The sequence below is a fragment of the Cladosporium halotolerans genome, assembly GCF_011745625.1.
Source record: "Cladosporium halotolerans strain TM138-S3 chromosome Unknown Sca12, whole genome shotgun sequence".
NCBI lineage: Eukaryota > Fungi > Ascomycota > Dothideomycetes > Cladosporiales > Cladosporiaceae > Cladosporium > Cladosporium halotolerans.
Window position 1 is genome coordinate 285,604 of NW_027191463.1, and position 23,201 is coordinate 308,804.

General features: G+C 55.8%; 8 protein-coding genes across 8 annotated transcripts; 5 read left to right on the top strand and 3 right to left on the bottom strand.

Annotated features, from left to right (window-relative positions):
• Positions 1 to 3,707: 3,707 nt before the first annotated feature.
• Positions 3,708 to 8,062, bottom strand: WHR41_04094 (uncharacterized protein; the record flags this gene model as incomplete). Its single annotated transcript, XM_069372700.1, has 8 exons — positions 7,785 to 8,062; positions 5,536 to 7,707; positions 5,316 to 5,486; positions 4,986 to 5,254; positions 4,514 to 4,928; positions 4,406 to 4,460; positions 4,007 to 4,356; positions 3,708 to 3,950 (listed from the first exon to the last, which is right to left on the bottom strand). Exons 2-8 carry the CDS (start codon positions 5,680 to 5,682, stop codon positions 3,708 to 3,710), a joined length of 1,650 nt encoding a protein of 549 aa, XP_069230003.1. The 5' UTR covers positions 5,683 to 7,707; positions 7,785 to 8,062.
• Positions 8,063 to 8,218: 156 nt separating this feature from the next.
• Positions 8,219 to 9,900, top strand: WHR41_04095 (uncharacterized protein; the record flags this gene model as incomplete). Its single annotated transcript, XM_069372701.1, has 3 exons — positions 8,219 to 8,632; positions 8,690 to 8,700; positions 8,753 to 9,900. Exons 1-3 carry the CDS (start codon positions 8,469 to 8,471, stop codon positions 9,898 to 9,900), a joined length of 1,323 nt encoding a protein of 440 aa, XP_069230002.1. The 5' UTR covers positions 8,219 to 8,468.
• A 533-nt stretch (positions 9,901 to 10,433) lies between these two features.
• WHR41_04096 (uncharacterized protein) lies at positions 10,434 to 11,486 on the bottom strand (the record flags this gene model as incomplete). Its single annotated transcript, XM_069372702.1, has 1 exon — positions 10,434 to 11,486. One exon carries the CDS (start codon positions 11,484 to 11,486, stop codon positions 10,434 to 10,436), a length of 1,053 nt encoding a protein of 350 aa, XP_069230005.1.
• A 176-nt stretch (positions 11,487 to 11,662) lies between these two features.
• On the bottom strand, positions 11,663 to 15,223 carry WHR41_04097 (uncharacterized protein). Its single transcript, XM_069372703.1, has 3 exons — positions 14,622 to 15,223; positions 12,140 to 14,571; positions 11,663 to 12,077 (listed from the first exon to the last, which is right to left on the bottom strand). The coding sequence occupies exons 1-3, from the start codon at positions 14,924 to 14,926 to the stop codon at positions 11,929 to 11,931; spliced, it is 2,886 nt and encodes a 961-aa protein (XP_069230004.1). The 5' UTR covers positions 14,927 to 15,223; the 3' UTR covers positions 11,663 to 11,928.
• A 119-nt stretch (positions 15,224 to 15,342) lies between these two features.
• Positions 15,343 to 16,356, top strand: WHR41_04098 (uncharacterized protein). The gene is made up of 7 exons (XM_069372704.1): positions 15,343 to 15,411; positions 15,516 to 15,553; positions 15,604 to 15,699; positions 15,756 to 15,819; positions 15,879 to 15,966; positions 16,023 to 16,148; positions 16,201 to 16,356. The coding sequence occupies exons 1-7, from the start codon at positions 15,374 to 15,376 to the stop codon at positions 16,213 to 16,215; spliced, it is 465 nt and encodes a 154-aa protein (XP_069230001.1). The 5' UTR covers positions 15,343 to 15,373; the 3' UTR covers positions 16,216 to 16,356.
• A 208-nt stretch (positions 16,357 to 16,564) lies between these two features.
• WHR41_04099 (uncharacterized protein) lies at positions 16,565 to 18,071 on the top strand. The gene is made up of 3 exons (XM_069372705.1): positions 16,565 to 17,177; positions 17,229 to 17,379; positions 17,438 to 18,071. Exons 1-3 carry the CDS (start codon positions 16,749 to 16,751, stop codon positions 17,860 to 17,862), a joined length of 1,005 nt encoding a protein of 334 aa, XP_069230000.1. The 5' UTR covers positions 16,565 to 16,748; the 3' UTR covers positions 17,863 to 18,071.
• A 994-nt stretch (positions 18,072 to 19,065) lies between these two features.
• On the top strand, positions 19,066 to 21,372 carry WHR41_04100 (uncharacterized protein; the record flags this gene model as incomplete). Its single annotated transcript, XM_069372706.1, has 3 exons — positions 19,066 to 19,744; positions 19,799 to 20,391; positions 20,453 to 21,372. 3 exons carry the CDS (start codon positions 19,066 to 19,068, stop codon positions 20,942 to 20,944), a joined length of 1,764 nt encoding a protein of 587 aa, XP_069230111.1. The 3' UTR covers positions 20,945 to 21,372.
• A 226-nt stretch (positions 21,373 to 21,598) lies between these two features.
• Positions 21,599 to 22,612, top strand: WHR41_04101 (uncharacterized protein; the record flags this gene model as incomplete). The annotated part of the gene is made up of 2 exons (XM_069372707.1): positions 21,599 to 21,695; positions 21,750 to 22,612. The coding sequence occupies 2 exons, from the start codon at positions 21,599 to 21,601 to the stop codon at positions 22,610 to 22,612; spliced, it is 960 nt and encodes a 319-aa protein (XP_069230110.1).
• Positions 22,613 to 23,201: the final 589 nt, after the last annotated feature.

Sequence of the window (23,201 nt, forward strand, 5' to 3'; positions counted from 1 at the left end):
CATGTGGTCTTAGAAGCGCGATCGAAGTCAATCCCTTCCGTGCCGGCAAATGGGAAGATTGCATCGAGGGTCTCGCGTAATGCAGTCGCCCACCATCGCGATCGCATCTCGGCCGCCGCTCGCTTTCCCATGCTGTGGTCGGCCGACTGCTGGGCAACTTCCCCGTCAGATCATGGAAATCCTGTCGCCATCTCCAAATTTCCCTGCCGCTGTCGATCAGGCGTACACGGCTCTTGCCTTGACCCGGGTGGTTGAACGTGTTAGGCGTCTTGTCATTGTCGCGGGAAATGAATTGCCCAAAGACGGCTTGTGTTTGAGCGGAGCCACGTGTGAGAAATGCCTCAACACCTGCGCCCGTCATCGTACAATCATGACATGATACCGTCAGCCACCGGAGTAGATAGCCTTCCTCCACCAGCTGAGCCTACCGCACTAAACGGATGGCTGACGGCTGTGGTGTGTAAGAGGGGTCACGGAGACAGCACCGGGGACCACAACAATGGTGTCAGGGACGGGAGCTGCTGCAGGGCCTGCGTCCCTTGTCCTGCGGCAACGCGTTTGTATTGTAGAGCGTGCCGCTTTTGATGCCGCTTCCGTCAGTACCCTTGCGCTGCCCTCGTGCTGAAGTGTGGCTGGTGTCTGCTGCTAGCAAACTCGCACGCGACATTGCTATTATTACTATTGCTTTTCGCAGGCTGTTTGCGCTCGAATCAGAATCTCGACTACCTACGCGAGCAGCGCCGCCGTCTCTCGCATTCCCTGCGGTACACACCGAGCTCAGACTTTGTTCATCGGCGAAGACGCCGACCTCTCGTCAATCACGTCTTGTCAGACGCAACTTTACGCTCGATAGCATTTGGCGAACATCCACCCGCGCGCCGCTCAATAACAGTTACGCAGGGTATCCTTTGGTTCGCGATGTCACTCAAGGTATGGAGGGTTCTCTAGCGCAAAGTCATTTGATCACGGGGTCTCCAAGGTTCCCGGTTCGTCTTCACCCTGCTCGAACTCAGCTGATCGAGTGAATTTGCAAAGACTTCCCGAGTCGTGAAAGTTGGAAATCAGATTCTTACGACTCCGCAATCAATGGTCATGACGACGCCGTGCGAACTGGCGTCCGGTTGTCTTCGCGAAAACGGGTCTGTGGTTCTCCTGCCACGGCGCCGTCGAGCCGCAGGCTCCGCACGTCAGCAGGCATCGGATTTGGCTCCTGCTGCTGTGAAGCTTCGGCTGCGCCGTCACGGCCCTCAAAATGCGCACCCTCTGCCGCACCTGCATACCCGTGTAGGAGGATGGATATTGCGTTTCACCACCTTCCTGCCGTCCAGACCAAAGAGGAATCTTCGGGGTCTGCCCCGTCGTGTGCCGCATCTTCCGCCCAATGAATGCCACGGCATGACCTATAGTCGAACCTCACCCAAAGTCCGCAGCCCGCGGCGCGTCCTTCTCCCCTGCGCCCTTGACGACCAGACTTCGCTTTGGCTTCACTTCCCCACCTCGCCAGCCCCTCCGCAACACCACCTGTAGCTACCCAATGGCTCGCCACCCCGCGCGCTATTAGCTGCCGTACCGTCACAATCACGCTTGCATCCGCCCTCGACCCCGTCAGTAATACACACTACTTACATACAAAACCCCCTCTCTCCGAACGACAGGCATCCAGCTCCCGGATCCGGCAGCGACGAACCTTGAAACCCGCAATCCCAAACCCCGTCAGCGCCTCGACCACGACCGGCCTCAAGCTCCGCGCCGCCCCCATCGCTCCGCCCGCCCAATCACCCACCGTCTTTTCCGCGACCGCCCAGCCCATCGTCCAGCAAGCACAAAGTCCTGTCGTCACGCCCGCCGCCGCCGCGCCCGAGCCCACAACGCCCACACGTAACCTTCACGCGACGCTTACACACATCACCGCAAACCCCAGTAAGTTCACCACATCCCAGTCCCAGGGCCCCCGGACCTGGATCCGACAACCATCATACCACACGCACACGGCCAGGGCAAGCGAGTCCCTCCCAAAACAGCAAGTACCCAGTCCCTTTGCCCGAAGACAGACTTCAGGCCAGGGCTCGCGACCCTCGCGCTTTCCCACCAGCGGCCGGACTCGAACACCGCGCGCGGCCGTTTGTGACACTCAGCCGCACACCGGTCGCGTCCACTTGCACCACCGCGCGCCCCAAAAGTACCTCTGTACCTTTCAGTCGTTCGCTCTCAGGGCCGCGGCGGCGCGGGGACCGTTATTGCGCTGCAGGGCGCTGACTCGTCGAACGCTTTCCGCGCTGGCTTTGAGTGTTTAGTCAGTTAGCAAGCAGGCGAGGATCGCGGCGTTAGCTCAGCCGCAGGCGTTGATGGGGTGGCGGGTGGGTGGGTGGAGCTGCTGCGAGCGTGAGGACGGTACAAACGTCAGGATGCGCGCGCGGGATTGGGTAATGGTGATTATTGCGATTTTCCGAACGTGCGTGGAAGTCGAGTGCTGGTGTTGGGGGTGTTGATCCGGATGCGGACGCTCGTTTTCTCGTATTTCCGTGCGAGATGGCGGCTTCGGCGCTGCGACGTGGACGTACGCGTCGTGGTCGGTTGGTCGTTGTTGGGTAGCTTCTCATCGGCGCGTGGGCCGTTGGGTGGCGGCGATGTGATGCTTTGCTTGGGCGTGCGGTAGGTTGCAGGAAGTTGGTTAGCATTCCTGGCCCTCGGCGGCGTCTGATGCCCGAGAGGTCAGAGCGGGACTCTCTGGTTTTGGCTGAGGGATCGTTCATTGTTGTGTTTTTTGATCGAGACGAGGCGATGTGATGTGATACCCCATCGGGCTCCCGTGAGGAGACGAGTTGGCGGGATTGACACAATGTCTGATCGAGTGTGACGAATGGGTTAGGCTTTGTGATTGACTGTGATCGAATACCGTCTCTGCAGCCGTTGGCAGCGTGAAGAGGGCAGGGGTTCGGCAGCTGGTGTTTGTCTTCAGGTTGGAATCTGCGAGACAAAACTGCCATGTTCCAGAGTTGTGAGGGAGGCTTGTTGAAGAGGTGGGAGGTGGTGTTGTCGGTGTATGCTGCGGTGCCAGTGTTCTGCAACGACGTTCCCGACGTTTGCAAGACTTGTTCAGCAGCACGACGCGTTCGATGAGGCGTGTTGGTTTGACCCAAGAGTATACTTGCAATCGGAATCTCTTCAGGATATTGTGAATTGATTTACGTTCTTCTGATCTTACAGTCTCGTTGGAAGTCGTTGGTGGAGCTGTCATGGTCGACGCGGTCATCTGCCTTTACCCTAACCCTAACCCTACCAACCCACGCTTGGTCTTGGGATGCATTTGCGACTTCTCCTGTGACTGAGTTCCCTCGTATGATCGATGTAGTATATCGCTTTATCGTTTCATTTGTGCTTTTTGGGCAATGCGCCATTGTAGGCACAACCCTGCATTGTCTATCCGACTCCAATGTTAGAGTACTGCAAGCGCAGAATCTCGCGTATCAACCCTATCTTAAGTCCTCCTATTCCCAAGTCCACACCAATGCATGAATGAAAATGAAGTTTCAAACGGACATTAAAAACCTATCAAAGTCACCGCGTCAACCAAAACCTTAGAGCACTAGGCCAATGACATCGAAGACAACATCACAGGGCACAAGATCGATTCTGTGGTCGTCTCTACCATCATAGACACGACCAAAAACACACACCATGTACACGCTCCAACCATCGGTCATCAGTCACTGCACATCCCCCCTCAAGCTCAAAAACTCCCTGTACTTCGGCGCACACCTCTTGCGCCACTGCTTGCCCCAGATGCACATCGGCACCGCGGCCGCCATACTCAGCAGCACCATGAGGCCGTAGAAAGTGAACACGGGCCCGAAGCTGGTTGCGTCAATGAAGTACTGCAGTGACTGGTTGATGGCGAAGTTGATGCAGGACGAGCAGATGGCGAGGATGACGACGATTTCGCCGGAGATCTGCGCACGCTGTCAGTTCTGAAGCGCCAAAGTAGAATTCGATGCGATGGACTTACACCAGGAAACGAATCCATCGCATACGCCGTGGCAATACTGCACGCGCTGACCTGGTGGGCGATCATGCAGCCGAGGCCGAAGGCGACCGCGACCCAGTGCAGGCCCTCCTCGGCGCCCCAGCCGTAGAGCAGGTAGCCGGCGCCGGCGTAGACGAAGCTGATGCAGAGCGTCCATAGGCGCATCTCGGGCTCTTTGACGCCGCCGTTGCGGCGCGCGAGGAAGACGACGACGGTGTCCGCAAAGACGCCCGTGAGGTAGCCGAAGACGCTGCCGATGAGGGCGGAGAGGAACATGAGGCCTGTCGCAGTTGTGGAGAAGTTGTAGGGAGCGGCGGTCATGATTTCGGAGACTGGGGGGCGTTAGTGTGGGATCCGTGGTTGGGGACTGCGTGGGAGTACTTGTGTTGAAGGTGACAATGCCTGCCGTGCAGCCGAATGCGAAGATGATGCCGGCCTAAGATGACTATCAGCTTTTGCTGTCTCACAGAATGTCGCAAGGGAACTTACCAGCACCACGTTTGGAAACGCGAACAGGAAGGAAGGTCTTCTGAAGTACTCCCAGTAGGTCGTCTTATCCTCTGGCTGGTAGTTCCACAGCTTCAGTCTCTGCAGCATTGTCCGACGTTCATAGCCCGGAAGCACCTCTCCAGCTCGCTCAGAAACGGCACTGCTGCTCTGACTGGGCTCGAGACCCTTCTTTCCGTCATCTTCAACGGTGTCCTGGCTGTGGTCATCCATCACTGCACCATGCTCGGTCCTTGGGAGCTCATCACGCTGGTCGAATAGGAAGCGTGGGAACATAGTCTCTTCGAACCCCGCGAGGATCAGAAGGAAGGTACCGGCCTCGATGATGGCTGCAATCCAGCCTGACCAACGCCAACCGCGAGTATCAGCGATAGCACCTCCAGTAATGAGGCCAAGACTACAAGACGATCAGCAAGAAGCCCCGTTCACCTTTCGAGCCGCAAGCATATCTTACATGGAACCGAGCTGTTGCCCAAAGAGATAGAAAGACAGACTGGTGCTGCGCTGATGGACGAAGAACATGTCGAAAATCGAAAGCTGGATGACCGCCTGGTACGCACTCGTTCCGACTCCGTTCAGAGCACACGAGAGATACCATTGCGCAGCGCCGTTGAACTCAGCCTGCCAAACCATCGATCCTAGGACGAACAGAGTCGTGATGAGGAGGACCGGTCGTCGACCACCCTTCATTGCAAGAGGGATCCAGAAGATGTTGGCAAAGCCCTATCGTTGAGTTAGGTGACATTGGTCGATGCTACGGACGTTGCGAAGTAGGAAGACTGACCAAAAGCAAGTAGTTCAGTGCACCACCTCCAGCCAACGCAGTCAGAGGGACATTTGCTTGTTCGCTGATTACAGTACGTGCAGCGCCGAGGTTGTTCTCTCCGTATGAGAACCCGCAGGCGTATAGAGCCAACAGAGTCAGTTGCCAATATTTCTTGGGCATTGACCAACGCTGTGTTCTCGTCAACACTCATTCTTCTAAAGCTTGATCTAAGACTGACCAAGGGATCCCGCCCACAAGCAGTTGGCTGTGGCAACAGCACGATATCCGAACTGCCAGACCCAGCATGTGAGACATCAAGGCTGCGATTGGTATCGACGAGGTATTCAGTGCCAGGGACGCTGTGGCGAATATTGGGATCCGTCATGATGGAACGCAAGCGAGAGCATAAAGATGATCACGACGGAAGTCAGGTTGCGGACCTGGCAGGGTCACGGACGGAGCCTTCGACCTTTGTATTCGACGCCCATCGTTGCTCTTCTACTATCAGATCATATCACCAGATGTTACACTTCGTATCAGGATGGCTAATCGTCCGATATCAACAGCCTATAGGCGGGAGAACCATTTGGAGGAGAGGCGGACTGCTATCTAGACTGACTTGACGTCGCCCCGCGCGTGCGGGGGATGAAAGGTCCACGCGCACTTCGTGCGGAGAGGACCCATATCGTTTGCCAATCCCTAGAGAGGTGTACTGTGGACAGAGTGTGGTATCGATTGCGGTATGGCTGAGACTGTAGAACAACTAGAGATGCAGGTCCATGCGAAGGATTCAGCCAAGGGCCGTGTAGCCGCACTAATCCTGAGATACGTAAACCAGAACCCTGCCTTGCAGGCCTTCGGCTCGCAAAGAATTTCCGAAGATGGCCATAGCCTCGGAGAAGGCACTGTTGCCTTATCGTGTCATTCGTATAATCGTAAAGGCCTAAGCAAGGCTGATGTTGGTGCTCAGTGGAGCCACGAAGCGATCCCAGTCGTCTTCCAGCCTATGTCCCGGTGACCATTGCGCCTGCGGTGAGCTGTCACCGGTCATAGCCATATCTCGTGCGTCCCATATCTTACATATCACTTCCCTTGTTCGCGTTACATTTGCAATACTGGCTGTTCCCATGTGATCAAGCAGCCGCAAGACAAGCGCCCGGCCATACACTGGGATGGCACTGGCTTCATTGCTCCACAGCTCGTCATCCAGAGGATCAAGTTCGACAGCAGCTACGAAAAGTGGCCAGACCAAGCCTGCGGCGATCTCTTCGTCTAAAAATTGAGCGATCTGGTGTAATAGATTCCTGACGCCCTCTTTGATGATTGGTGTGCTTGGACCTGCCCCGTAAAGTGCGCAATACAGGTATATGATTGAAGCCAATCGCTTGATCTCGGCCGAACGAGTGAGTAGCTCATCGTCTGAGCCCACGGGCAGCCTTTGCTGTAGGCTCGACAAGTTAGACTCGAGCGCCGCAGCTTGCACCGCAAAGTCATTGGAAGCCGTCGAGTTGTAAGCCTTGTTTTTCGAGCGGCTTAGTTCGGTGACTGAACAAACCACCGACACCAATGACGGACTGCAACCCAGCCAGACATCGATCGTATCGTCAGAGCTATTCCAGTAATCGCTGCCGAATATTGGTGTTACACCACAAGCGGTTCGACCAATGACGTCTTGGAATGCAAAGAACCTCTCCGCAAACTGCGTCAATTCGTTCACGGAATCTGATTGGGAGGGCTTTCGACCGCTGATGGTACGTCGGGCGCGTATCAAGTCTCTCGCACCCTTGAGATGGACAACCCATCGCACGTCGCAGCGGTTCAAAATCTCATAGAGACACATGAGCATCATGACTATTGGTAGTTCATGGTCATTCCAGATCTCCGATGGCTTTGACACAGCCAATCGTTGCCTTAGATCACGTAACACTGCATTCTCGAGCCGTACAGCAGTGGTCGCCCATGACTTGTCTGTCCTAGAAAGATGCCGGGCGGAGAGGGCAAGCAAGGCATCCGAGACGATGGTAGATGCCGAGGTACAGAATGGTAGGATTAGGGAATAGAAGGGCGAGGTGCGTTGCCGACTGGAAACCGTAAGCGGACATAGCCGTTCGCAGTAATACGAGACGAGCTGTCCGTGACGTGAATCTCTGTGGAAGGGCAGGCTGGATAGAGGATATCGAATCAGCAGGTCCGGCGAGCGTATCATATGTCTCGATGGAAGTGGAGATAATGCTTGTGCTGTAGTATCGCTAGCAGCTCGCAAGACGACCGCCGTCTCGTTCCTATCGAAGGGCTCCGAGCTTTCGTTTATGAAGTGACATGACTCGACCGCAGGCAGAGGAACCCACTCGGTGTCGACGTTCTCCAAGTGAGCCCTCTCCGACTTGGGCTTCTCATGCTTGCTCCATACCTGCAGTCATAGTAAGCATGGGGTCAAGCATATGACAAGATAGTCTCGGGCCGGGAACTGGCCCCCAAGAAACTTACGCCTTCCCTGCCAAAAGCTAATCCACTATCAGCATACTCGGACTCCCATTTCAGGATGAGCCCGCCGCGAGAACAGGCGAGGTTCCGTGCTCTACAGTAGCCGCAGGACGGCGTGCCCTCGTCGCACCTGATCTTCCGCTTTCTGCAGTTCACACAGCCGTTGCGCGAGCGACGATTGTGGGGCTTCGGGTCAGCGGCCTTGCGTCGCGGCATGCTGGATACGGCGCCAAAAATCCCATGTCTCCGCAGGTTATATGGGCGACGTAGCAGAAAAATGCGGTGTGGTGAGACGACGATAGAGAGGCGAGTCTGTTGGGCTGGGGAAAATGAAGTTGGAGAAGGTCCAGCCGCTCGCTTGAGGACCCACAGCTCGCCGTGTCTTTAGCCGCTTGCCAATGAGAGGACGCGTATGTATGTGAAGCAATCATGGCGCAAGAGGAACTTCGGTATGTAAACTCTTGCCGTGGGCTTTGACACATACTCATGCTTGTTGCGTGGTATCACACGCACAAGGCGAGATCGGGTTGCTCCGAAGGAAAGTCCATCCTCTCATGTCCCGATCCTTACGACGCAACACACTCATTGAAACCGCATATATTGGGAGTTGCAATCATCATTCGGGTGCTCCTAGATCGAAGAGCAGTGTCATATCAACACGCGACATAGTCTTTTAACAATTGCACAATGTCTTCTACAAACCCGTCCACTTCCAGCATTCTCATCATTGGCTGCGGCACATGGGGTGCTTCTACTGCGCTTTGGCTTGCACGAAGCGGCTACAAAAACGTCACCGTGCTGGACCCATATCCTGTACCATCAGCGATCTCAGCTGGTAACGATGTCAACAAGTAAGGCAAGCGCCCAATCGATTCACCGGCATTGAAGAAGGCTAACGCCCATTCCAGAATTGCAGAAGGTCCGCCCTCGTCCCATCCAGAATGTCGGCTGACACACTAACAAGGCACGAGGTCGCGCCCGCAAACCGTTCGAAGAATTCAACGGTCCAGAGGCAGAGCGTCTTTGGACATACAATGAGATTCGCGCCGACGCCACTGAGACCTGGCTGAGCGATCCACTGTTCAAGGACTACTATCATGAGACAGGGTACATCCTGGCAGCGAGCGACCCAAAGAACGTGGAGATCCTACTGCGCGAAGAACAGCCTACTCCAGAGAACGGATTCCGCGAAGTCAACACAGCTGCGGAGTTCCGTAAGCTGATGCCAGAAGGTGTATTGACTGGCGATTTTCCTAACTGGAAAGGCTGGTCCAAGGCCGAGGGCGCTGGTTGGTGTCACGCTCGTAAGGCACTCGTAGCAGCCGCGACAGAAGCGGAGAGGCAAGGCGTGAAGATTGCCAAAAGCAAGGTCACCTCGCTGCTCGTCGAAGAAGGTGATGTTAAGGGCGCCAACACAGAGGACGGCAAAGAATGGCGTGCCGACCGTACCATCCTCTGCGCTGGTGCCAATGCTCCACAGATAATCGACATGAAGGATCAGCTGCGTCCGACTGCATGGACACTGGCTCACATTGCCATGACTGAGGAGGAGTGCAAACTGTACAAGAATCTGCCGGTGCTCTTCAACATGGAGCGCGGCTTCTTCATGGAGCCTGACGAGGAGCGACACGAGCTGAAGATCTGCGACGAGCACCCAGGCTACACAAACTTCAGCACGATCAACGGCGCAAAATCATCCGTCCCTTTCAGCAGGCACCAAATCCCCTTGGAGTCCGAGCAAGGCGTGCGTCAATTCCTGCGAGAGACCATGCCTCAGCTCGCCGATCGGCCTTTCAGCTTTGCGCGCATTTGCTGGTGTGCAGACACCGTCAACCGCGACTTCCTGATCTCGGCGCATCCGGACTACCCCTCGCTGACGCTGGGTCTGGGAGCCAGCGGACACGGTTTCATGCATATTCCGGTGGTCGGGAAATACATTGTACAATGCCTGGAAGGCAAGCTGGACCCGAAAATGCAGCGCTCATGGCGGTGGCGGCCGGAGACGGCTGTGAACAGAGACTGGGAGGCGTTGCAAGGGAGAGGAGGCGGCCCTAACAAACTTCGTGACTTTGGCGCTATAGCCGACGACCAATGGACGAAGTTACCGGCGAGATTGTAAGGGAGGGAGTTTGACAAGCATGAGATTCGAAGGCCCGAGATACGAATTTTGATACGTTGATACAGCCTGTCTTATGTGAGAAATCCTTGACGAAGACCTTCTCTCTTCAGTAGCTGTAATAAGCTCTCGAGAGGCTTTCCAGTGTCACAAGCTCGACGTGGCATGCAAACTTCCAATATGGCCGAGAGCTGGCAGTGTCCACGTGTAGAGCTTGGCGGCCTTTGGTGATACCTAAGCCAGACCAAAAGATTGTTTTGGGCGGGCCCTTCATAATAGGAACATGCGTCCAAGGCGTGGTCAGGTCATTCTTACTCCTAGTCGGCGGAGTTTCATAACTTTCAATGGCTCTTTTGCAGACCTTGTATGGCTCATTGTTGAGCTGAGCTCGTTAGGCAGCACAATATGGCCGTGCCACGCTTTGGCGAAGACCAAATATCACCCAAATATTCTAAGAAGCGCTTCATTGCGAAGTACGGCCACTTTGATGGGCGTGGGAAAAGAGGAGACCCGTCAAGCCTCGAAGCGCTCCGGTCTCAGACATTGGTGCCAGCACCAACGATTCTCAGTCCACCTGGGTCACCAGCATAAGCCAGCCAATACCTCAGAGGATGCCACGCCAGCCAAGTGACGGCATTGGTCGTCTCAATGGTGTGCACGTGCTCTCCAGTATCGACGTGGGAGACTTCAATGCCAGAACTACTATCCCTGGCATCGCTCCCGCTGCTCGCTGCAATATATGCGCCGTCGAAGCTGAAGCTCAGATCCCTCACAGAGCCCATGTGCGGCGTGATAGTGCGCGCACAGTGCCAGTAAGTCGTGTCCCAAAGCGTGACCATGCTGTCGCTCCCGCCGACCGCAACGTAAGAACCAGCCGGCGAGTGCTGTACCGCGTACGTCGCACTGGTGTGCGCACTCAGCGTGTAGAGCAGTTCCAAACTCGGCCAGTCAAGCACTTTCACCGGCCCCTCACCAGTCGTAGCAAACAGCTCGCGCCCCGAATTCGAGAAAGCCATCGCATTGAACTGTCCCCGGTCCTTGACTGGCGAGCTATCCCTCGCCTCCGCAACCCACCCAACGCCCTCGCCCGTCTCCATCTTCCTCACATCGACCGCCATGACCGCATCGTCCTTCCTCCCGACCAGACAACTGTTCCCACTCGGATGCCAGCTCAAGAACAGCCCCGTATCCCCCGTCTTGCACTCAGCGAGCTTGCTACCCTTCCCAGCGCCCACGCTCCCTCCACCAGCAACCCTCACATCCCACAGTCTACACATGCCTTCGCCGCCGGTGCTAGCCAGCACAGCTTCCTGCGTCGGGCAGAAAGCAACCTTCTCAACCATCGCGGTGCCGCCGGCACGCAGCTCCGTCGTGCTCTTAACATTCGGGCGCTCGGGGTTCCAGACACGGATGTAGGAGGAGATCGAGGTCGCGATCGCGTTGCCCGTGGGCGACCATGACAGCGAGCGGATATTGGGCGCGAGGCCGGAGGGGCGGCCGGTTTCGGCGAGGACGGCGGTTTTGATGCCTTTGAAGGTGGTGGGGAAGATGTCCTTTTTCAGCGGCCGCGAGGTCTTTGGCGGCGCCATGGTTGTGGCGGGTGCGGTTGTGTTTGGGTCGGGAAGGACGCTGGCGCGATTGGGCGCATTGGAGGTTGGCAGCGGGGAGTTGGAAGTCGTCGGCCGCGAACGTCGCGCCTGGACACGTGAAGGTGATTGAGCAAACTCATGCCTGTAGACGCAGAGGTACTGGCACTTGGGTTGTAACGAATCAGACATACTTTCAAACAAGATTGTGTAATCAATATCTTTGAACAAGACACGCATCATTCGCATCGCGTTAAGCTTCTACTCTGCCAACCCAACGACACAGTCCGCCCGCTCTATATCATGCTTTTGACGCCTCATAAACTCCCATCACCAGCTCCGGTTCCACGAAAGGAGCACAGGCGCTCAGTGTTACGTCGACAGGTGATTTGAACACTCTCTGTTGTTGATCTTAGCTCTAAAGCACCGCCAAATCTCCAATCCCTTATGCCATCTCGCCAATCTTGCTCAGGCCCTTAAGCGAGCCCAGGCTGAGGGCAAGGCCCTGAGATCTGCTGCGGATTCTCATGAAGCCGGTCACCGGCCCGTTCTCGCCTTCTTTCTCGACACTCAAGTTTGCCAGAGCATCCTCGCCTGTAAAATTGTCAGCATATGTCGCGCCGTACTCCAAAGGATCCGAGCGCAGGTAAACTTACCGAAGACAGACCGCGCATACAGGTTCGCGCTCAGGAACTGGCAGTCACCGCTTAAGCTGGCATCGGGCGTGAGGCACTCCATGTTGGTCACCTTCATCAGTCTATCGAGGAAGTCGCGGAGACCCTTGCCAGGTTGCAACTTGGTGTTGATGTTGACCTTGTTCTCCCATTCAAACTCGGTCCACATGGTGCGGAATTGCGTCTCAGTGCAGTGGGCAGGCTGGATGTAGTCCATGATGTCGACGTGTACGTCGTTCAGGATGACGACTTGAGTGTCCGTGCTGTGCGCGCCGTCGTAGATGATGTTGCCGAAGATGACACCAGTATCCGTGGAAGACACCTTGATCGTCGCCTGAACGTTCATGAAGTCCAAACCAGGCAGGTTCTGAGTGGTCGGACGCTCGACAACCTTGAGATCACCGAGAGTTGCGAACTCCACGGAAAGGTTCTGGAGCGTTTCGCGAGTCTGGTTGACAAGAAGCACGTCGAGAATGATGTCGAACTGGTGCACTTGCACATATGCCTCGGCGTATACTGGATCCGAGAAACCAGTGAGCTGCACGACACGGCTGAGCTTGGACGTGATGTGCTCCGTCGCAGAGTCGCCGCCAGTGGCTTTCTCAAGGTCCAGCTCAATCTCCTCAGCTCCGTCCATCTGGTTCTTCTTGCTGAGCTGTCTGAAAGAAACAACGTCGTCAACCTGGATAGCAGTCTTCGCCTTGGAAGCTGCGTCCTTCTCGGCGCGCTTTTTCTCCTCGACCTGGACCATGTCGCTAAACGCCTGGCGGGTGTCCTTCAAGAACGCCGTCTCGAGATCCTTCTGCTTGGCGAACTCTGCGAGAGATCGTACACAGGACATGATGCGGTCGATGGAGTCCTCGTCGATGGGAGCTTTTACGAACTGTGACTGGCCAGCGCGAACGATCGAGATCATGATGAGCATAGCTTCAGCACGAAGGGCGTTCGTTCTCCTGGGGTCGGTGGTGATCTCTGAGTGGCGCATGACAAGTTTGGTGAGGGTGGATGACAGCACAGTCGCCAGGTAGTAGTCACCGTCCAGGATGAGCTGCCTCAAGGGAGGCTTCTGTGCGGCCTTTACAGCGTCCAGTTTTGCGTTAGCAGAGGCCTGGCTGGTGAGAGCACTCTCAGTGGCATATGTGCCATCTGCAAGCACCTTCCTAGAACCAGTGGGCTGCGCAGGCTTGGTGTGACCGTTGACCTGATCGTTGAGCGGCGCCTCTCCCTCAGGCTGCTCCTCCAAAAGATGAGCTTCCGAGGCAACGATAGGAATCTCACCGAGGCTGGCTCTGATCCTCTTCCACGCCTCCTTGATATCATTCTCCTCCAAAGAGTACTCGCCGACGATCCAGAGACTTCCCCTGTAAACCTTGCCAGCCCTCACTTCTCCAAGTGTCGCAACCAATCGCTCGACGATGGAGCTGCGCATCTTCGGGAATTTCTCCACAACCTCCTTGACAAAAGTAATGACGTCCACAGCAGAAGCATTGTTGAAGTCGGCAATGAAATCCATGAGCAGACCGACGACGCTTTGCGCGACCTCGGAAAACTTGATGGCGCATTGGTGTATCGAGTGGATGAGCAGGGAACGGTACTCGTTGTTCTTCTCGTATTGCTCGTCCACTGTCTTGGAGAGTTCCTTCTTCAACAACATGACAACTTCTTCCACGTTCTTGCTGGAAACCATATCCAGAGCGAGCTCGAGCGACTTTCTTCGCACATCCAGATCCGGGCTAGACAAGACACGCAGGATTTCCATAGTCAGATCGTCGAGAATGCCATAGTTGGCTTTGCGCAGCTGATTGACCTTCTCCAGAACAATGAGCTTGACGTTGTTATCCGACTCCTTAATCGCCAGCTCAATGAACTTGGCGGCTGCCGCCTTGACGGCGACCGGGTTGTTTGTGAGAGCGGTGAGAGACGACGCAGCCTCGTAGACGACTGTCGAATCTTTCGCCTCCAACAGGTCGAAGATGAGACGCAGATACCGCGCCTTGTTCTGCTGGTTCTGGACGGCATCCTTGCGAATGAACTCCAGCTCAACCAATTGCAGAAGCTCGTTTGCGTTGGGGATACCCTCGAAGACCGAGCTCAAGTACTCCAGTGCCTTTTCGTGGCTAATCGCCATCAAAGCCGCAAAGGCATTGCGCTTGCAGGTGTTGTCGCTCTCAGATTCCAGGAAGGCTTGGATGAGTTCGGGTGCGTCCGGCATGAGGGCCTCGGAGTGCTGGTAGATCGAGGCGATAGCGAAGACCGCGTTCTTGCGCACGTAGGAGTGACGGTGCTCAAGACATGCTCTTGCGGGCGCGAGAAGGGGTTCGATGAGTTCTGCCTCGCGCAGCTTGCACAGGAAGCGAAGGGTGTTGCCGCGAATGTACTCGTTGGCGTGTTGGAGGTCCATGCGGATGCCGTTGCTGCGACAAGTCAGTATCCAGTTGAATATTCCACTCCCATTACTCCATACCAAACCAGAATCATCTCTTGCTTCAGCTTTCCGTTGGAGTCGAGCTTCGGGCAGACTTCATAGTACATGTACAACAGCTTCTTCAATGGCTTGCTCTTTGAGGGCATGACGAAGCGGATGATGTGCATGAGAAGCTGTGGCATTGGGTCGCCATTCAGCATGACAGTCAAGATCTGCCTCATTGTCCCCAACTTGGTCTCATCTGTGCCCTTCTCCAGCTGTGTCTTGAAGTCCTGCAGGGACGGTTGGTCGGCTGCATTGTCCTGATGCACCAGACTATACGAGTTCTCGAGAAAGGTCGCCATGTTGGGCAGTGTGTAGATGACGGATCACTGTGGGCGGTGTTGGGCGAGTCCTCCTCGCGGATTGCGCAGTGTTGTAGCCAGCCCTCTCCGTGTAAGTTGCGCGGTGACGGAGTCCCTGGCTGATGGTGGAGCTTGCGTGGCCTGATTGAGCGACAGCGTCGATTGAGATGTTGAGCGTCGGCGGAATGGCAACTCCTTGGGCGGGGAAAGGGAGAGAATGCGTTGCGACCAGCGGTTTCGAGAATGATGGCTTCCAAGTGGCTCCTTGTTGATGCGGTCCCCCCTCGAAGCTAAGCACGGCCAAACGTTTAGCTGTTCAACTCACCCTTGGGTTGCCGGAAATTCCTCAGGCAAAGCTCTTGGCGGGGCGACTTCCAACACCCGACAGCCCATACCACGCCGATTGCGTGCACATCATTGAAACACAGTTCAAAAAACAACCACACCATGGCAACTTCAGGGGATCCTTTCTATCTGCGCTATTAGTGAGTTCTACCAAGCAGAAAAAGCATTCGACTACGTCTTCATGCAGTCCACATTTTTTGCGTCAATGATATACCTCTGAGTCGCAAACTGACACCGAACCTAGTTCTGGTCACTCTGGTCGATTCGGCCACGAGTTTCTTGGTACGTACATTGAACTCGCATAGTTTCTTTTCCTTCTGACACAAATTCAGAGTTCGATTTCCGCGCCGTTGGTGATGGTCGCTCTGCACAGGCTCGCTACGCGAACAATTCAAACTACCGCAACGATTCATTGATCCGTAAAGAGAGTAAGTTCATTTCCACTTATACTACTGAAGGTACGTTTGACTAATACTTTTGACAGTGTGCGTGAGCTCGCTCTTGATCCAAGAGATCAAGAAGATCATCAAAGAGAGCGAAATCATGAAGTAAGCTTCTACTCTACGAGAGCATTTCCGTCATCGGATGACTGACCCATTCCGCACAGGGAAGATGACACAAAATGGCCGCAAAAGAACAAGGACGGAAGACAGGAGCTCGAGATCAGACTTGGCAATGAGCATATCTCGTTCGAGGTTCGTCATACGTTTACGAGTAGTACCATCTCTCTATGCTAACAAATTCTTTGCAGACCGCCAAGATTGGCTCTCTAGTCGATGTGAACGAGTCAGAAGACCCAGAGGGCCTGAGAGTGTTCTACTACCTGGTGCAGGACCTCAAGGCTCTTGTCTTCTCGCTAATTTCTCTTCACTTCAAGGTAACACAACCAGAATTCTCTGACTTGACCCGGTGTCACTGACAATCCACAGATCAAGCCGATCTAGATGCATTGCACGGTGTTGCTTTTGCCAGGCTCGATTAACGGAGCGAGGAGTTTCGGCGTGTGGATAACCAGGCTTTGAATACCAATTATGAGAAAGAACGAATGCATTTGATTAGCAGATCACAACAGATGGTTCATATCAGTCGACGTGAATGGCGCCACCATCTCGCTCTGAAAATAGACATGCCTCATGCACTACGAATGCAGACCCGGCTCGGCCGTCTGGCCCGAGCAGCTGATAGATCATGGCTGTGCTTCGCCTTCGCGCGCGCGCGGCTCGTCCACCCCCACACTTCCCCAAGCTGTGGATCGGCCCTTTGCCTTCAACCGAGCATCTACCCTATCCTCCGTCATCAGTCACGAGCGACAACAGACACCACTGCGATCTAGACCCTCTCTTTCCCCTCATCCGCTATCAACAACACGACAACATATCTATTGAAAGCATCGCCTTCCTTCCATCGAAGCACAAACTTATGCGCTCGCCGTAGGGCGCATCCTTGTGACCCGCCGATTAGATCCACAACCTCCACCATGCCGACGCCCGACGAAACCGCTTTCCCACCTTCACCACCCACCGATATCCCAGCGCGCTCCCTGTTTGCAAGCTGTCCACCCGAAGAAGAGAGAGAAGCGCATGCTTCGCGCGCGCAGAGCCATGGCGAGAATGAGGATACGACGGCTGGGGCTGAGAGAGCGCAGCTAGAAGGTCACGCGATCGCACAAGAGCCCACACCTGAACCAGAGACATATACGACGCCGACGGAAGGCTCATCACAACCGCAATCGCAAGGCAAAGAGCGGGCGGTCACGGACCCGGTGGCAAGGCCCAATCCTCCAAGTCCAGTTGCGTCACCTGACACGACGGCGGAGACCGACATGCACGCGCAATCGTCGTCCAGCACAAATCCGCCCGTCACGTTTCCACCGCAGTACCTGGACTTTGCGCCGAACAAAGACAGGGTAAGTCATATCAGCATGATGTCCAGCGCATCACTAACACACTTGCGCCAGCTTTTACCATCCACCACATCATCCTTCCTTCGACCGGGCAGCAAGTTCAAGGGAACTCAGCAGTCCGATCGCCAAATATACGACGTACAAGTGGAGATTAAAGATGTCGACATGGCCGAGTCGTCACTATGCGGATACCTGCGCATTCAAGGTTTGTTGGGCTGTCCTGCTATAATCACGGCTAGCGATGCTAACCTCATACTCACCAGGCCTCACTGACGACCATCCGACCCTGACCACGTTCTTCGAGGGCGAAATCATCGGCCCCAAATACCTATTCAAAACCACGCACCCCTCCTGGGGCTCCAGCGAGAAAGTCGACCTCCAACATTGGGCGCGCTTCCCCGCCTGGCGGCCCCTGGCCAAGTCCGCAAAATCGCCTTCCTTCACGCTCAAGAACTACCAGCAGCGCGAGCACATCTTCATGCGCTGGAAAGAGTACTTCCTCGTGCCCGACCACCGCGTCAAGACGATCACGGGCGCGAGCTTCGAGGGCTTCTACTACATCTGCTTCAACCAGTGTGACGGGAGCGTAAGTGGGATCTACTTCCACGCGAAGAGCGAGAAATATCAGCAGTTGGATCTGAAGCACGTGGACGATCGCGGATGTATGGGGGCCATGGAGTTCCGATGATCTGTCAGTGGTGCGTATTGTTGGGTAGCAAGGCTGTTTGTGAGGAGTACGTAGATTGGAGGAAGAACGCGTGCTGAGGTTTCGAGGTGCATGAGCAAGAGGGGGGAGCATTCGGATGGGTTTAATCTTTCTATCATTATACCTTATCTTGTGCACAAATGGGTAATGCCGCGTCTGCGATAGTTTGTATTCTTGACATCGAAACCAAACTTCGTTCAATTCCCAACCGTGTGATTGCTCACGAATCCTTCCTCTTCACGGACCCGTGACCGACCCTCGATCGAATGGCGCAATCGGTGTTGCGCACGGACAGCGCGAAGGCGTCAAAGGGTCGCCATTTTTCTGTGCCGTCGAGCCTGTCGAGTCACGCATGCCCGTTGGTAGGAGATCGGCTTGCGCTTGCGACGGCTTAATCCGAGAGCTGTTGCTGCCATTGATCATGACGTTTTAGCAAGGTTTATACTGCGTCCGTTCTCCTCACGATATCGCGTGCGGTCCACGTGGGCATATCTAGGAATTGTGTCGTTTCAGTGTTATTAGTCGCGTTGTGGACAACATCCGGGAACATCTGACAGTGGCTCGCGCAGGCTCATGCGCTGTCGCGAGGTCGCTGTCGGCGCTCTGCATCTCTGTGCTGGCGGCTCCACTCCCAGCCCACTGCATCATCTAGCAGCAGCGCATGAACACCGCATCCTCGTGAGACACGGATTGCTTGTACTGCCCGATCCCCTCAATGCCCGACGCATCCATTTGAGCTACAAGGACAGTCTTTAACTCGCGCCTCTCGTTCTCTGCAATGCAGCGCAAGTAGCCACGTCAATGCGATAGAAAGCACAGTCAGGCGTCCATGTCTCATCAGGCCCGTGCAAACCGCGCGCGCACGTCTCTTCAGATCCTGCGGGCGCGGCGCATCGCACTCGTGGCGCACCAGGCGATGCCCGAAGATCGCATTGACAGATCCCAGCCGGCGATCTGTCGCACCACTTGCGCGCGTCAGAGACTCCGGACACAGCTCCCAGAGCTCAGAAAGAGGCGCCGATCTGGCGCATCATCGTCTCGAATGAAGTGTACGGCGCACTCTTCTCCTCCCTGTCCTCTGCCATAGACTTACAGGTAATTGCTTTGGTCGAGTGACTTGTCCATCTCCTTATACACTACACCATACATTGTACTTGCGCGACCTCACACTGCCCATCCTAGCCGATGGAAGCAAGAGCAGCCGCTCCGGCCTTCAGGCCTGCCCCGAGAGATGTCTCGCGACCGACCTCTGTAGAACCGCCGCTCGTGTTCGACGACATACCAGAAGAAGACCCTAACGATCAATACACCGAACCCACGACCGGCTTTGGATCTGGGCTAGAAGAGCAAGGATCCTACGATCTCAAGCCTCCGCCGCCCAATGTCGCGCACAACAACATCGAGACATTGGCCCTGCGCTTCTTCTCCGTCGAACACCTGAACACGATCCTAGAAGACCCGGCTCTCTCCGCGCGCTTCTCCAAGTTCCTGCACCAGTATCGCGCGGCACAAGCACCGAAGCTCACGCAGTATTTCGAAGCGAAGAAGGCGCAGACGGCTGTCGCATACGCCAATGCGGTTGCTGAGCAAATCTCGAGTCGGGACGGAAAAGCCCCATATGCCGCTGCGACGCTGGATGAACGGTTCGAAGCGCAGATGCGTGAGACCGTGGAGGCGCTCGTGGAGGACGCGCTGCCTGCATATGTCACCCACAGGCTGACGCTGATCGCAACGGAGTCGTTGGTGAAGGAGATCACTGGAAACAATGCGCCGATCATGCGCGAGCTCATTCCGAGTTTGGCGGAGGTTTACTGTATTACGGACCCGTCGATGCCGGACAATCCCATCGTTTACGCTTCGCAAGGTATGTTGGGAGGTCTTTGCTATGCTAGAAACGTGCACTAACAACATCCCGCAGAATTCTACAATACATCACAATACGGAAAAGACTACGTTCTCGGACGCAACTGCAGATTCCTTCAGGGCCCTAAGACTTCGAATGCAAGCGTGCGCAGGATGATCGAAGCTCTCACAACTGGACAGGAGATCACCGAGACGATTCTCAACTACCGCCGCGATGGCTCACCGTTCATGAACCTCCTCCTCATCGCTCCTCTATATGACAACAAGGGCGACGTCAGATACTTCCTCGGTTGCCAGATCGACGTTTCGTCTTTAATCGACGAAGGTCGCGGTCTGGAATCTTTTGCGACCCTGCTTTCGAAACAGCGCTCAGAGAGCCGTTACGGCGATTCTCTGAAGAAGGACCCGAAGCACATGCTTTCAGAATTCGGAGCGGCGCTGAACGAGGAAGAGGGCAACATTATCAAGAACCGGACGAGGAGCTTCAGCGAAGAGGGCGTTCGCCCCTCCTCTGCTATGAGCGGAGGTGGCGGTTCAGTACGCACGCCAAGGCGGCGACTGGGAATGGACGATGCGGCATCGGATCGCCATCTCTGGCCTGATACCGCTCTTGGGCCTTCTGGCCGTCTGCCGGGCGTTTACCAGAACGTAAGCGTCCATCGATCAATCTTCAGACCATGTAGACATTTCGCTGATCAGTCTCCTACAGTATTTCCTCGTCCGTCCATACCCGTCCCTTCGCATAACATTCACATCGCCCGCGCTCCGCATCCCAGGCCTTCTACAAACGAAGTTCCTCGACCGCATCGGCGGTCCCGAGAGCGTGCGCGAAGGCCTACTCGAGTCCTTCGCACACGGCACTGGCGTCACGGCTAAGATCACCTGGCTATCGTCTAACAACGGCGGCCTCGAGGGCAAGCCGCGCTGGATCCACTGCACGCCTCTGCTGGGCAGCGACGAGAAGGTTGGTGTGTGGATGGTCGTCATGGTCGACAACGAGGAGATTACGGGTGGGCTCAGGAGGAGTGTGGATGTGACTGCCACGGCGAGCGTTGGTGCAGCCAGCCCGCGATTTACTGGCAACAAATTATATGCGGAGTATCTCAGGCGTGAGGGCAGGCCTGGGACCGCAGGGACTGATGGGACGAGCGAATCGGCTAAAGAGAAAAGGGACGTGGATGATCGGTTCCGGGATTTCTGAATCTAGGCGGACCGGTGAAGTCAAACATTTTGGCATGTGAGCTGGGTTGCGATCAAGCGAAGGCGTCTCGGAAACGGCTACTGTATTCCTGCGGGACCCTCGCCAACTGGTATAGTAATGTCTACACAACACAGCAAAAGAACATTCGGGGATTTCCGCGAATCAACAAGTTCAAATGATCCTTGGCCTCAATAAGCGACGGAAAGTCTCACATCCGAGGTCCACGCATCAGCTGCCGGATCACTAACAGCTGACTGATCAGCTCGAAAAACCTCAGCTGCCTGCACCAAATATGATAAACTCTCAGCAAAAGGAACTCCTGATACGGGGAACGATGCCACCATTCCAATCAGAGCCAATGGTCCAGCATGCTTTTCTGCGCTGTCAGCACTACGCGCGCCAGGGCTGAGCTTGCTTACACTACGAGGCGTGCCAATGGTAACAGCTCGCGCAAGTCGCTAGTTGCATACGCCGCACGCCTACTGTCAACCGAGAGATAGTGTAGATGTTACCTGACGTGACCTCACCGGTCTACATCAGGCATTCTTCATATCTCCTTCTCCCGGATCATTCGCTGCTGTTTTCTTTTCCCGGTCAGCTCTCAACGAGAGAAACATAACCATAGTCTGCACTCACCACATCAACTATCCAGAAATGCCTCTCACCACCGACAAACAAATCCTCGCAACAAGCGAGGCCCTAGTCACAGACCTTCGCGCCGCCTTCCACACGCCAGAGACCGACCGCCCAGGTACCCATCCTCTTCCAGCGGCGCTCAAGACACCTCACTAACACCCCCCTCCAGCTCACGCCCGCGGCCACCTCCTCCGCGGCACCTTCACCCCCACCCCCCTAGCCGCAACCCTCTCCACCGCCCCCCACTTCAACAACCCCACCACCCCCCTCCTCGCCCGCTTCTCCTCCTCCACCGGCCTCCCCCAAATCCCGGACACCGACCCCAGCGCCAACCCCCGCGGCCTCGCCATCCGCTTCCTCCTCTCCGCCGACGGCCACTCGCACACCGACATCATCACGCACTCCTCGCCCCTCTTCCCCGCCCGCACGGGCGAAGCCTTCCTCTCGCTCGTCCACGCGCTCGCCTCCGGCGACCCCGCCACCATCGCCGCCTTCATGGCCGCCAACCCCGCCGCCGCCGCCTTCCGCGCCCGCCCCAACCCCAGCCCCGCCAGCTTCGCCTCGCAGCCCTACTTCGGCATCCACGCCTTCTTCCTGCGCGCCCCCGACGGCGCCCGCACGCCCGTGCGCTACCGCCTCGCGCCCGCGGAACCCACCCACGTGCTGTCCGACGCCGAGCTCGCGGGCAAGAGCCCCAGCTATCTCTTCGACGAGCTGCGGACGCACGGGCGGATGTCCTTCGCGCTGCAGGCGCAGGTCGGGGCGCCTGAGGACCCGACGGACGATTCGACGCAGCAGTGGCCTGAGGAGCGGGAGGTGGTGGAGCTGGGGAGAGTGGAGTTCGACGAGGTGTTGGGGGAGGAGGAGGATGGGGAGGTGGCGAAGAGGGTGATTTTCGACCCGGTGCCGAGGGTTGAGGGCGTGGAGGCCAGTGCGGATCCGCTGATTGAGGTGAGGGCGGCGGTGTATTTGATCAGTGGGAGGATTAGGAGGGAGGCGGAGGGGGGAGGATGTCCGGTGATGAAGAATTGATTATTGATTTTGATGGCTTGTGCGCGGTTGTGCTGTTGGGTAGTATTGGTGGTTGATCGAAATGAAAGTGCTCTCTAGTGGGGCTCTTTGATTAAATGTTGCTTATTAGTGAGATCAGAGGCGATGGTAGTACCTCGTGTTTGTGCGTAAAATCGGAGATGTCTCGATAATGGGTATCTCTATCAGTCTGTATCGTAAAGTGAAGTAGGATGCCCGGGGATATCAAATGAAAGACAAGCTCGCGATACGCGGGTTGAATTCGAAAAAGTCAAAGTATCACCTGCATTAAGACATCAAGGCGTATTATGTAAACTACATCTATCACGACTGTCTAGCTATGCTATTTCGCAATTTAGCTACACCAACCTTAGTCCGACTACCCGGCTTGATGAGCAAGACCTACTTCACGTCTCAGATATTGCATGATGTCTGTACTCAAGGTCTGAAAGACGTTCGTGCCAGCCGTATGCGTTGAGCTTCGTGCCTCTCCAGTACTGGTAGACCGGGGAGTCTGCCGGCCAAAGACCGAGTTGGTTTTCCACTCCTGGTTGATATCCATCGCCTGCATGAAAACCTCATGGGGCCTCAA